General features: G+C 41.0%; 1 protein-coding gene across 1 annotated transcript in view; it reads right to left on the reverse strand.

Moving 5' to 3' along the window:
- Positions 1-808: 808 nt before the first annotated feature.
- The window catches only part of LOC117298670 (mediator of RNA polymerase II transcription subunit 14-like), a 47583-nt gene continuing 34135 nt past the window's right edge, over positions 809-14256 (reverse strand). Inside the window, exons 28-39 of the mRNA XM_033781988.1 lie at positions 14043-14120; positions 12483-12606; positions 11646-11713; positions 11238-11501; positions 10377-10488; positions 9444-9569; positions 7880-8313; positions 6802-6925; positions 6030-6091; positions 3720-3950; positions 2201-2399; positions 809-1083 (exon numbers count right to left, since the gene is read on the reverse strand). Coding sequence (XP_033637879.1) covers positions 1022-1083; positions 2201-2399; positions 3720-3950; positions 6030-6091; positions 6802-6925; positions 7880-8313; positions 9444-9569; positions 10377-10488; positions 11238-11501; positions 11646-11713; positions 12483-12606; positions 14043-14120 — 1884 coding nt within the window. The 3' untranslated portion in view covers positions 809-1021. The remainder of the gene's footprint in view (positions 1084-2200; positions 2400-3719; positions 3951-6029; positions 6092-6801; positions 6926-7879; positions 8314-9443; positions 9570-10376; positions 10489-11237; positions 11502-11645; positions 11714-12482; positions 12607-14042; positions 14121-14256) is intronic.

Here is a 14256-nt window from a genome sequence, read left to right on the forward strand (position 1 = left end):
AACCTTAATGAAATAAAATTTGCTTAGTTTTAACCATGAAGTATTCGCCAATACGGGGACAGCTCTTTCATCAGCAGACTGCAACATTGTAGATTTATTCAGCACCTGGAAACACTGTTACAATAACCATCTCAAATAAACAAATAATAAAAAAGCACACCAGTGCCAAAGTTCATAGATCTGCTAACAAAGCATAACAAATACCCAAGCACTCCAAATATTGTTAGCAGACAAAATAAATGCACCATCTGTGACTGGTATCCGGGCTCATTGTTCTGTTTATACTGATTTGTAGGACTTGTACAAGCAGCGTTCTCTTTTGAAGGAGGTCCTCCATCGACACAAGCTAAATTAGATTGAGCAGATGAGAACGTCACACAAAAATCCACTGATGTCCAATTTATCCGTCTGGTCAAATTGGAGAAACTCTCCCAAAACAGGAATCCGAAAATGTCGGCAAGCAGATGGTGATGAACACCAAGAATAATTAAAGGAACACATTGCCTATGATCGGTCGAGTTTATCTTTGAAAAGCGTTCTGTAGCTGTCTGTTTTAAAATGCATATGGGTAGAAAGATGTTGTAAAAGTAGAATACAATGATCTACACAAACATGACTTGAAATTGCATGGTTTTCCTTTTACCTCGTCGACAAACACGGTCGGCCATTTATGGGAGTCAAATTTATGACTCCCATAAATGGCCGACCGTGTTAGTTCCCAAAGTAAAAGGAAAACCGTGGAATTTTGAGTGATATTTGTGTGGATAATTATGTTCTACTTTTAAAACATCTTTCCAACCATATGCATTTCATAACAAACGGTTTTAAATGCTTTTTATAGACCAACTCGTCCAACCAAGGCAACGTGTCACTTTAAAGAGTGTTCCTAATCAGTTCTGGACTGGAATAACAAAGAGGCCGCGCAGGCCATGGCCTCTGTTACCCCTGGTCTTGGTCTTGGTGCCCTTTTGCAGATTGCCTTTGAAAATGGCCTTGCCCTCTCAGAGATGAAATTCCAGGCTTATTGAGGTATCACCAAGTTTGCCATCAAGTCACGAATCGCTGCAAATATGGTGCAATCAACTGAAAAACAGAAACAACAAATTGAGTTGTCAGATTTAGATGCTTTTCTAAGCACTGCTATGTAATCTAATTTGCTTAGCAGATCCAACAAGTTACCAGCTAAAATAACACTGATTCCCTGTAAATCATCACTAGATCATTTCTTAGATTACGAGCCACAATGCTTATGGTGTCATTGTCACTGGTTCTCTGCAAAATCTGCTGAGCAGATCACAGTATACCAGCCAAAATGCAACCGATATTGGGGCTGGTTCTCTGTAAGCCTTCTGCTAAGCAGATCACTGGTAACCAGCCACAATGCGGCTGTTAATTTGACTGGTAAACTAAAAATCTGCTGCTTATCAGAAAATGGATTACCAGCCAACATGTTTAGTGTGATTGTTGTCACTGGTTCTCTGCAAAATATTCCACCAGCCAAAATGCAACTGATGTACCGGTAATTTTGACTGTCAATCTACTGCTAGTCAGAACACTGATCCAACCCATTTTAACTTTAAAAAGTTGCGATGGTCATTGGTTCCCTTCAAAATGCAACTGTCATTGGGACTGGTACCCTGCAAACCTTCAGCAAAGCCAAATGGAAGATAACCAGTAAAAATTGCAACTGAAGTGAAAAAGGCCGTGTCCGAAACGGTGACTTTGGCTACAGCTTCGGCTAGATTGCGTGCGTCTGCCTATTCTTCAACACTATCAGGCGCGCTGATCTAGTTGAGCTGTAGCCGAAGTTGCCGTTTCCGACACAGCCTTAGGACTGGTTCACGGCATAGTTCTCATGTAGCGCGATTCACAATAACATCTCAATGCGCTTTACATTAGTGCCCTAGCCATTGGGCCAATAACATTCCTTCAACCTTTTTGAAGCATTGGGCCGTGGTGCTCCAAAGGCTTTTTCATACACAATACCAACCTATTTCCTGGCAGGTACATTGTGTACTCACTGGGTGAAGAGAAGCAATTATAGTAAAGTATCTTGCTCAAGGACACAAATGTCATGACCGGGACCCGAACCAACACTCCGGTGAATCAGCACCAGAATTGATTTCATTGCTCTTAACCACTCGGCCAGGACACCCTACAAATTAAATTTATAAGCAGCTTCACAAACTTTCAAGCTTACCTTTGTTCTGGCACAACTCATTCCATCTTTTGAGCATGTTGCTGACTGTCGCTATGCTGGATGTGGCCGGAGTTTTACGCTTCATCTGGAGGTCTGCTTGTGTGGTGGTGTTGTTCTGTATGTCGTGGATGATTGGAATAATGACTGTCTGAGGGTCCTGACCTGGTGGTAGGTTGACCCCAATGCGGGTCAGTTGAATCTAGACGGGAAAAAAACCAGTTTGGGTGTCAAATCTGAAGTTGGGATTTTCGAATATCCACCCCTGGCCTTATTTCATAGAGCTGCATATAAGCAAAATAAAATATTATGCCAACCAGATTTAGGTTACAAACCAAAACAGCAATTTCATGGCTCTGCTTACCGTAAGCAAAGAATCAGTGCTTGCAGAAGTAGGGAGTTCCGTGCTTACGGCAAGCGTATTTCACAGGTTATCAGGAATTTTGGCTTCTGGGCGTGTTATCTCTCCACGTTAAGACTAGTGCAGAAATTTGGCGTTTACACGTAAGCGGAGAATGGTGATCGTAAGTGCAGAATTCGGCAGTAAGCAGAGCCATGAAATTGGGCCCAGGCCTGGTTGCTTCGTTTTTTAAAGGGCAAGGGCACCAAGGCATTTTCTCCTTGGTAAAGGGCACCCCATGAGGAATTGTCACTACTGGAGCATTTCAAGGGCACCAAGGCATTGACCAAGGCATTGACCAGCATGGAGGCAATCCCCTTTGTTGCTTCCAAGAAGTATCAGGCCTGCAGCATGTCACGTTTACCATCTGTAACTGGTATCCTGCTCATGTTTGCAAAGCTGAAATTTGTTTACCAATATTTTATGGCCCTGGGTCCAATGTACCTACTAAAACAAACAATGTGGCTGAGCAGTTTTTCTGCTCACCAAAATCAAGCAGAAATCAAGTCAAAAACAGTGCAGGTGATATGGCATTTTGGCTTATTCTGGTATTGCAAAACCACTTTTTTTTTTCTTTCTCAAAACATAGGACACTATTTGCATCTGAAACTTTCACAGGCGACTTTTGTATCTCTCTTGATAATTTGGCTGATAAATAAGCGTTATATTGACAAAAGCCAAATGATGACCCTCCTTTTAAAGACACTGGACACTATTGGTAACTGTCAAAGACCAGTCTTCTCACTCGGTGTAGCTCAACATTTGCATAAAATTAATAACAAACCTGTTAAAGTTTGAGCTCAATTGGTCGTCGAAGTTGCGAGTTAACAATGAAAGACAAAACACCTATGTCACACAAAGTTGTCTGCTTTCAGATGCTCAATTTCAAAACCTCAGAATCCTCAGAATCTAATTCTGAGGTCTCCAAATCAAATGGGTGGAAAACTACTTCTTTTTCGCAAAACTACGTCACTTCAGAGGGAGCTGTTTCTCACTAATAAGGTCTAATGCTAATAATTATTTTATTTATTCTTTTTGAGTAATTACCAATAGTGTCCACTGACATCTAGTACATCATGAACTTAATTTTGTTATTATTTTGAAATTTAAAGGAGAACTCACAAATATCAGCATCTTGTTCTTGATGACTATAGCTGCAGTTCCGGCCGATGCCAGTCCGGAAGGGTCATTCGGCGGGATGGTCAGGCACCATTGGAGAGTCCACTTCAGTGTCCAGTCGGGTAACAACTCCAGTCGCATCAACTGCACCAGGTCCTTCATCATGCGTATCGGAGCGCTCAGGGCCCGCGTAAAGGCCTGGATGGCATTGGGTTTGTACGGAGGGCAGACAACCTGTCCAGAACGGAAAACAAAAGTGGTTCTTAAGAATGGCATTAAGGATTCCTTCCATTACAGATCTACATGTCCAAACTGAATGGCATTAAGGATTCCTTCCATTACAGATCTACATGTCCAAACTGAATGGCATTAAGGATTCCTTCCATTACAGATCTACATGTCCAAACTGAATGGCATTAAGGATTCCTTCCATTACAGATCTACATGTCCAAACTGAATGGCATTAAGGATTCCTTCCATTACAGATCTACATGTCCAAACTGAATGGCATTAAGGATTCCTTCCATTACAGATCTACATGTCCAAACTGAATGGCATTAAGGATTCCTTCCATTACAGATCTACATGTCCAAACTGAATGGCATTAAGGATTCCTTCCATTACAGATCTACATGTCCAAACTGAATGGCATTAAGGATTCCTTCCATTACAGATCTACAGGTCCAAACTGAGTATGCCAATCATGCCTGATATGGGGGTAGAGGGTATCCCCAATGTTACATACTTTACCAAGTTATTTTCCTCTTCTTCTAAAAATTGCTGAGATTCCAATCACACAAAGAAGACACAATAATAATAATATTGGTGTCGTGGCCGAGCAGTTAAGTGCACATAATTCAAGCTCTGGTGTTTCTGATCAACAGAGTGTGGGTTCGAGTCCCCAGCAGCGACACATTAAGCAAGACACTTTTAACCATTTTCTGGTCCTTCAGATGGGATGTAAAGCAGTTGGTCCTGTGTGTTGTGTAACGCACGTAAAAGAACCCAGTGCACTTAACGAAAAGAGAAGACGTTCGCCCCGGTGTTCCTGGCTGTGGCTGCTGAATGCGCCGTTGCACCCTTATAAAGGTGCTACATAATTGGGTCTCAGAATTCATAACTTCAATAACCTATCTTTCTGTAGAAATGTAATATACTAAGTGCCTTGAGTACCTTGTTGGTAAATACGTGCGCTATATAAGACTTCAAAATGATTATTCTTATTACCAGTTCTTATATAGTGCACTTAACAATAACATGTTTATATGCGCTTTACATTAGTGCCCTTGTCATTGAGCCAATAACATTCCTCTAATCTTTCTCAGCTCCCTATACGGAGTGTACAGCCCAGAGCTGCCGTGGCGCTCCGAAGGCTTTTTCATACAACATATCAACCTCTACCCTCACTGTTACCCACTTATACCCCGAGTCAAAAGAAGCAATTATAGTAAAGTCTCGTAAAGGCGTCATGACAAATAGAAGGGGGGGGGTTCACCAAGTCCCATACCCAGCACCAAATGAAAGTGAGGCTGAGAGGAAGTTAGTCTGGTGCCCTTCCTGGCACCAAAACACTTGTCATACTTTGAACATGCAGTCAAGATATTTGTTTAGCAGTCAATGACTATTGGTTCAGATAATGATGGTCTTTATGAATTAGTTAGGAATAGACTCATGAGTGAATTCCACTGTAATCTGTCTGACAACACACATCCCCTTTACCCACTGATTGTTCACAACAAATCTGGTAGGATCCGTCATCTAAGCCTAAAGACAAACAAGTTTAGGAATTTATTTTTACCTATATTGCTATCCATTATTTGAACTGTGATTTTATTACATACAGTGCAACTATTGTACAATGCATCCAGTCCTGAGTACCGCATTCTAATTGTTTAATTTTATCTGGTATTTCTTATGAAATTTAGCCTCTCTTTTTGTTTAGTATTGGGGGGGGGGGGTCCACTACTCATTAATGTTTTGGGGGTTTTCTTATAAATTTTAATGTTTTTTTTAAATAAATGTTATTGTGTTCTTTGAGATGTTAGTACATTTCTTGTACTAATGCTTATTGCAATTATTACTTATTGCAATTTTTTATTAATATTTTATTGGTTGCTGTACAATTGGAATTTAAATTTCATGTATTTTTTATACCTGATGAATAAAACAATTCAATTCAATTCAATTCAATTGCTCATCATTATGATTTCCTAATCAAGCAACTGAACTGGAATTTCCATCGGTCACTTAAAGAGTTCCACATTTTTATTTTCCACAAATAATAATTTTTTACAAATTTGAAAGTATTTTTACCTTTGTATCAAAATATCGTTCCAATACTTGCATTTCATCAGCAGTCCATCGTTCCTTTGAATCTGTACAAAATAGAATAATGTAAATGTTTAATTTTTGTAAGAAAAATATAGCAATTTTAACAACATTATACAGACAATGGTAACTTAATTAAACATGTTCATTAATTATCATCCATAGTGGTTTTGAATGATAGAAATTTATATTTAAATTTTTATAAAAACAGTAAGCACATGAAAAGGCATGCTAACATTACGCACAAGCAAATTTGTCTGCCTTAGTTAGCACGACAATTTGCTTACCATTGAGCACCTCTATGAAATTGGGCCCTGGGGTGGATTTCACAAAGGTAGCCCGAACTTAGGACTAGTCCTAGGCAATGCTAAGAGATAGGACTGGTCCGAAGTTAGGACCAGTAACTCATCCTAACTAAGGACTGGTCCTATCTCTTAGCATTGCCTAGGACTAGTCCTAAGTTAGGACTACCTTTGTGAAATCCACCCCTGATCCTACAGCGACTTGTTTCGTCTCACTGAGATGAAAATTACTTTCGTGAAATTGTTTTTTCGACTTATTTATACCTGGGCAGAAGGTAGGAAACCGGTCAGGACTACTACTTTAGCTAAAAGTGGATTGTTGTTAACTTCACTACCGCAGAATGAGTTCTTAATTCGTCTCAACGTTTTGACTAGCCTGCTCTAGTGGTGGTCAGGAGATTGTCTCAACGTTTTGACTAGCCTGCTCTAGTGGTGGTCAGGAGACAGTACCTTACCTTGGTTAGGTTTGACCTGTAGATGTAGAGTCTGCATTGTGTTGGGATTCAGAGCGACCCAATACTGCAAGGAGTCTGAGTGGAAATGCAGCACACCAGGCTCATTGGACGGAATCACTTGAAGCTAATCAAGAAATAATCAGAAACAAACAATATAAAGTAGGATTGCAAACTCTGCAGGTTAGGTTTGTGGTACTGATCAAGAAATAATCACATACAAACAATATAAAGTAGGATTGCAAACTCTGCAGGTTAGGTTTGTGGTACTAATCAAGAAAAAATCAGATACAAACAACCGTATAAAGTAGGATTGCAAACTCTGCAGGTTAGGTTTGTCGTAAATAATAATAATAATAATAATAATAATAATAATTTGGGGGGCTAATCGTCCTTACTAAGAGCTGAATTGCGAAGAACGCGGCTACAACGTGTTCGAGAAGCAGGCATGCAAGGGCGCATTCAGCTGTCAGCCACATCAACCCATTTTGACCACGGAGCACAGCCAAGATCGAAAGTGTTTGATTTTTCCTGAGGGAGGAAAACCGGATAGTCTGGAAAACCCTCGGTACATGGTGTAGCACTGAATTCAAACTCTGGTGTTTCTGATCAGCAGAGTGTCGGTTCGAATCCCCAGCGTGACACTTGTGCCCTTAAGCAAGACACTTAACCATTGCTTCGCCCTTCGGATGGGACGTAAAGCCATTGGTCCCGTTCATAACTTCAATAACCCATCTTTCTGTAAAAATGTATATACTCAGCGCCTTCAGTGCCCTGTTGGTAGATACATGCGCTGTATAAGACTTGGATATTGTATTAACTTGGATATTGTATTATTATTATGTGTCAATCTCTTTTAAGCAGTGTTGGTTCTGGGAAGAACTCAACGTTTCAATCAGTATGCTCTGAAGAAATCAGAGCATACTGATATATTTTAATGTATATTAAGTAATGAACTGCAAGTTTTTCTCCAATGCATTATTACATTTTTTTCATATTATTTCATAAAAATTCCTTAAAACCTGTATCTATCTGAAACTATCCTCATCTTGTTAAGTTGTTGAGTGCCATTTGACCTTACCGTATCCCCCATCATCTGCAGCACCCTCTGCAGATGTTTCTTGCTGAACACTGATCCCAAAAATCTCTCCATAGGGGAGCACATGTGGGCTGCTGGTCCCCCGACAACCCCTGGCGGCGGGGCGGGGCTGAACAGCTTATTGATGGCCTCGCAGGAGAGCACTGTCGGGATGGATGCCGCCCAGGAACGGGACGGGAGGTGGCGGGCAGGCCGACTCGTCATCGGACCTGCCGACTGGAAGGATCCCGTGGTCTGACCTAAACCACTGCTCCCTGGGGAGTGGGTGGCAGCCATGCCTGGAGAGTGGGCCACACCGTAGCGGCCAATTGGAGAGGGGCCCGGGACCGACGGGGATGCTGGCCAGTTACGTTGCCCTGGTGACGGCATAGCTAGTCCCATGTTTGGATACGGCGAGTTCGCATTATCCGAAATACCTAGAAGAGCAGAAAAGAAACACACTAGATTTTTAAAGAACACAACACCAATTTGAGAGGGCAAGGCAATTTTCATTTAGCAAAAGGTACTTTAAAAAATCTTGAGGTACATGGGAAAACCTTTGAAAGACAACAAGGCCATAGAGCTGCTAAGCACAAAAATTTGCTTAGCATGAAATTTCTTTCTTGGTAAAAACAGAATTACCAACAAAATTTCTGTTTGTTGCACATTGCTTGTTACTAGTAATCAGCTGTCGTTTGCTTATCCTGAAAATCACATGGAAATTTGGTTGGTAATCCTGTTGTTATCAAGGAAGAAATTTCATGCTAAGCAAATTTTCGTGCTTAGCAGCTCTATGAAATTGGGCCCAGGGCAACAGAGGCCATGGCCTCCGTGTGATTCCAGGCCATATCCAGTGCCCATTTTCATCAAGCAGAAAATGCTGCTTAGCAAGTGTTTCTGCTATTAGAAGGGAACAAGTCAAAAACAAAACACATCACATGGTTTTTCAGCTACTAATCTTGTTTTTGCTAAGCAAGATCCTAACAGCTGTATAAAATAAGCCACCTAGGAGTTTGATTTCAATCATGTCTGGTACGATGACTTGCTTATATATTTTAAGGGATAGTTTACAACATTTGGTACTTTCAAACTTGTGAATAACATCAATGCTATTTTTTGAGAGACGACATTGTTGCACTTACACAGCACATGTTTTTAGCAACCAAACTTTGTACACTCTCACAGAGAAGGACAAAGAACTGTTCGTTAATTTTTTTTAATTTTATGTGAATTTGCCCCAAACAATGGAAAAAGCCACTCTAGGTAAGGGGCTACAAGAAGAAAACATTCAAGATGAAAATAACCAAGGGGAGCTGGAGGCAGGAATTGATATTCCTCAAAACAGTCTAGATTGTAGGATGGAGGGAAACATGCACCAGGCAAGGATATCCAAAGAGATGCAGTACGTGGAATAAAGCTGTGGGAATGGCTCTTTGTTCTACATCTCAGCAAATCAAGAGTGTATGGGTGAGAAGAAGCAGAAAGTCTGGTTTCACGCTCCAACATCAAACTGTTTTAATTTAACACATGGAAAAGAGGGGGGGGGGGTCGAGTGTTTCAGACTTACTCTGTGGGCTGATGAATGGCCCGGTGGCCGGGGAGTGCATCTGAATGTTTGGAGACGGTGTAGGGACGAAGGAACCAGGAGATGGAGCGTGGTGATGGATGTTACTTGGTGATCCAGCTGCCAGAGCTGAAATGAAAAATACAACAGACCATGAAAGTCACTTTGTGAACCTTGTATTATAGAAAGGTTTGCAGTAACACCATGTATTGATAATCTCTCAATGAGTTGGGCTGGTTCTGAAAAGAACCGTAGGGCCCAACTCGACGTTTCGATCAGTATGCTCTGATCGTCTTCAGGAGAAAGCTTGACTCTGATGCTGCATGCTGCTTAAGTACTAGTGATGCAGATAAGCATTGGTGATTCACGAGGGTGGGAACTAGGGCTCGGTGATGCAAGGTAAACCTTGGGTTACACGTACGTGGCTAAAACTGCGAGAAACAATACTGTGGACTTTAATGGAACCCCTGGTAAAGGGTCTGGGTACTTTTTGTACACAAAACACAATGTCAACAGATTTACATGAAACAGCTACTGGAGCGGAATGTTTTTAATGGAAATGCTATTTTAACTTGTTTATAATGCGCTTGCTCACCATTTAAATGTAATTTTGATACTTGTACACTTTTTTCAGAATTATCGATTAAAAAATCAGACCCCAACCTCACAGTTTTGAAAAACGACAAACACTTCTGCCGTTGACGGCCCATGTTAAAATGCTATTCATTCACATAAATCATCTCTGCCCTCACAGGTACCCATTTTACCCCTGGGTGGAGAGAAGCAAATGGTTCAGTGTCTTGCTCAAGATTTGAACCCATATCCCGATGACCTAACCGCCAGAACTTGAGTCCGATGCTCTTATCCGCTCGGCCACGACACCCCCACGATTAAGACAACCATTGGTAAGTGGGGGTCTGAGCATTTGGGACTAACCTGGTGAGGCTGTGCTGAGCATCGTTGATGAGGGTGACGGGACGATGTTTGATGGGATAGATGGAGGTGAAGCCAGAGGGTAGCCACTTGCACCTGGTGACATGCTGTAGGGCTGTAAACATCAAACAAAGAATGCTACGTTAAACTACATGAACATCACTGGGTAAATGCCTCGGTGGGGAGAGAGTGGTGCTTTGATTGTTATTACATTATGCTTCATCAGTCACACAAACTCAAGAAATGCTTAAATAAGCTCCCTCCATTTTGAGACTAACGACCTTAACCTAAAGATTTAAAGGGAGGTAGGAATTAACTTAAGACTTAAACATTGGGACTTAAGACATAACCAATGGGACTTGACACTTGACAATAGCGACATAAGACTTCACGATTGGGACTTAAGACTTTGGGACTTGAGACTAAACCATTAAAATCAAGACTTCAAACAATTGGGACTTCACAGACTTAACTATTGGGATTTTTAGACAAACATTTTCACTTAAACAATGGGGTTTGGGACTTCATAACAAGCATTGACTCAAAGACTGAAATCAATTCTGAGCTCAGTTTCTTCAACTTGCAAAAACAAGCAACGCATGCGTTTTTAATCTTTTTGGGGATCTCTATATCAATTTTTTATGAAACTGCTGAATACAGCACCCCAGAAACCAAAAATTGGTTCTGGCTTTGAAAAAGGAAAAGCAGTGGTACGTAGGGACTCTCACTAGAGGGAGCTATTTATTGTGTTACCTGAGAGAGGGTAGTGCTATGATTGTATATGCTTTATCCTTCACCAAAACGCAAAGTTATACCTGAATAAGGACTAAACTTAATCACAAGAGGAAGCTGTTTCTGTTTTACCTGAGAGAGCATGGATGTGTGTGGTGAAGCGGGCGTGGCCGGATTACTCGTGCTAATTGCAGTAGGCGGGGTCATCGGATGGGCGAACCCTCCCGATGTTGCCCCGCCCAGTCTAGCCATGGGAGAGGGGACCGAGTGGTGTTGAGACATCAGGAACGAGTCACCGGTATCCATGCCGATGGGTGATGGCGGGTTGTCGTCTTCATTGACGGAGCGTCGACGCATGTTGGACACTGACTCGTCAACGAACATCTCCAGAAATGTCTACGAACAGAAAAGTAACAACAGTGTGGCTTGATAATCAGCTTTATTTATTTATTTCTTCGGTCTTATTTAACCAGGCTGGAATGACGTCAAAGCGTACCAGGGTCAACCCAGGGAAGCTAATCGAATACACCCTACAATTACCTTAAGACTTGCAGTAGGGGTTAATCCTTCAACCACCTTGCTGACATCAAAGAGGCAGTAGGCTCCGTCTGGAAGAAAAATACCCAAAAACATATCAAATCTGAATTATATTGAAGTCTCTCTATACTCAAATCACTCCACTTGTCCAAGTGCTTAGTCCAAACGGAGGTTTTCAACTAGTGGTTTAATCCCAACAAGGCCTGGTTCTTGATAATTTTACCGAGACGAAGTTGAGGTAAATTATCAAGAACAAGGCATCGGCGGGTTTAAACCACTAGGTAAAAACCGATTCAACACACTTTAATTCCCATTCATACATACCTTTTCGGTCAAAAACATCAACACTTTTTGGTCAAAAAGTAAAATAAGTGCAAAAATTTATAATTGTTAAATGATTTCTTTCAACGTAACACCCCTTCAGCTATGAAATGGTAAAGCCCTACGCCGCCCTCGGCTAAACAACTCCTTATAAGGGAATGCTGTGCGCGTTGCGCATATCGCGTGATGTGGCACAACTGTTTCAGCCGTTGCTCATGACCAATATGAATGAAGAAACTGTCTTATAAGAATAGGTGCAAGCTCGCGTGTCACGCCCATGATTTAACACTTTTTACTGGTCATAAACAAAGGTTTATACACACCCACGTGACGCGCTCTCCACCAATAGGAATAGCAAAACTGTCTGAGGTATTTATGAATTTAATGAATTAAAGTTATTTTGTCTGGAGACTTGAGGTAATGTACATACCTTCCTTTAAAACTAAGCGAAAAATAACCAGGCCCCTTTATGTGTCTCAATGAGGATCAGTGTTATGGCACACAGGGAACCAGACTCACCTCTGATGGTGACAGTGTTTTTTCCTTTACATAAGATATCCAGGCAGTAGGTCTTCCTGAAGATGACTCTGATGTGAATGCTGGATTGGGGAATGATTACAAACATATGAGCTGGAGTCGAGGCCTGCATCCAGGAAGAGAAAAAGACAATTATCACAATGACATATAGCGCTTCCTGCCAAAAGAAACCAGCACTCCCCCCCCCTAAAAAATTTTTTGGAGCGATCTAAATGGTTGCCCAGGTTGTATACTCCCAAGGGAGCTGAGAAACATTAAAAAGGGATGTTATTGGCCCTATGACCAGGGCACTAATGTAAAGCGCATTGATATGGTTATTGTGAAATGCGCTATATAAGAATTTGTTTTTATTATTCTTATTATTATTCTTATTATTATTATTATTATGGCATCACTGAAGTAGGGCACCCTCTAGTAGAGATCAAACATTCTCATGGTCCCATCCTCTCTAGACAGGTTTTGATTTCTAAAGAACCAGTGATTTCATCAGATACAATGATTTTGTTGGATACACATGCAGTGGCGAAAGCTTTCCATATCTGTGTTGACTGGTCTGAGGTGATGTTTGGCACTGTATTTTCGGTCGTCTGCATGCTGTGTACATAATATTTGTGTGTATTATGGCAGGGGATTGACGTAGGCTCAAGGCAAACCTCTAGCATAATTCACAAGCCTCGGAATGTGACGCCAGATGCTCAGGCTACATCCTTTGTACCTCCCATTGTTTCCTTACCGAAAGTTTCACGTTGGCTGTGTATTTAGTCTTAGGGCATTCTCACATGAAGCAACTTTTACAAGCAACTTGAAGGCAACCAACTACAGTGCATGCTACAGGGCCACCTTGGTAGCACACGAGTCAATTTTAAAACATTGTCTTCAGTCCACAAAAGAAAATTTTCAACATTTAAATGGGAATGTCTTTTCTTCTTGGAGATTGCCTGGAACTTGTTGCCCGTAAACTGCCTGTGTGACATGGCCTTTAAAGGATTTGGGTACCTTTTCAAAATGTCCATAGATCTACATTAAACTTACAGGGTTTGAAGATAATGATAGTGGAAAGCTTCCCTTCAAATATTACTTACTGAGGTGTGGTAGTTTTTGAGAAATGAGTAAAACAATGTCATGAAAATTTGTTTGTAAATGATTAAAATAATTTCATGACATTGTTTTTTAATACTTATTTCCCCAAAACTACAGCACCTCAGCACGTAATATTTTCAGGGAAGTTTTCTACTATCATTATCTTCAAACTGTGTAAGTTTAGTGTAAATCTGTGGACATTGTGTTTTTTGTCCTACAAAAGTTACATAGACCCTTTAAGGGCATTGTCACATGAGGCAACTTTTACAGGCAACTTGGAGGTAACCAACTACAGTGCATGCTACAGACTAATTTTTTTAACAATGTCTTACGATCAAAAAGAAAAAAACATGTGAACATTGAAATGGAAACGGCCTTCTATTATGGAAATTGCCTGGAACCGGTTTTCCTCGAGTGACATGGCCCCATGAGGACATTACACTGATGATAATGCTTGTTTACCTGTGGTGATAGACCTAGGGCTGGCGTTATGGGCAGCTTACTGATGGCTTGTAACAAAAGCTGACTGTCACACATGTTCTGCAAGGAAGAAAATTTCATTTGTTCAGAATTATTTTGTTGTAATTTATATACCCAAACTACAATCCCGACCAAAATGCTTGGGCCACCCATTCCTATTGTTATATAAAACTATTCCCTGTCCATTTCCCATTGA

The sequence above is a fragment of the Asterias rubens genome, chromosome 13 (assembly GCF_902459465.1).
Source record: "Asterias rubens chromosome 13, eAstRub1.3, whole genome shotgun sequence".
Taxonomy (NCBI): domain Eukaryota; kingdom Metazoa; phylum Echinodermata; class Asteroidea; order Forcipulatida; family Asteriidae; genus Asterias; species Asterias rubens.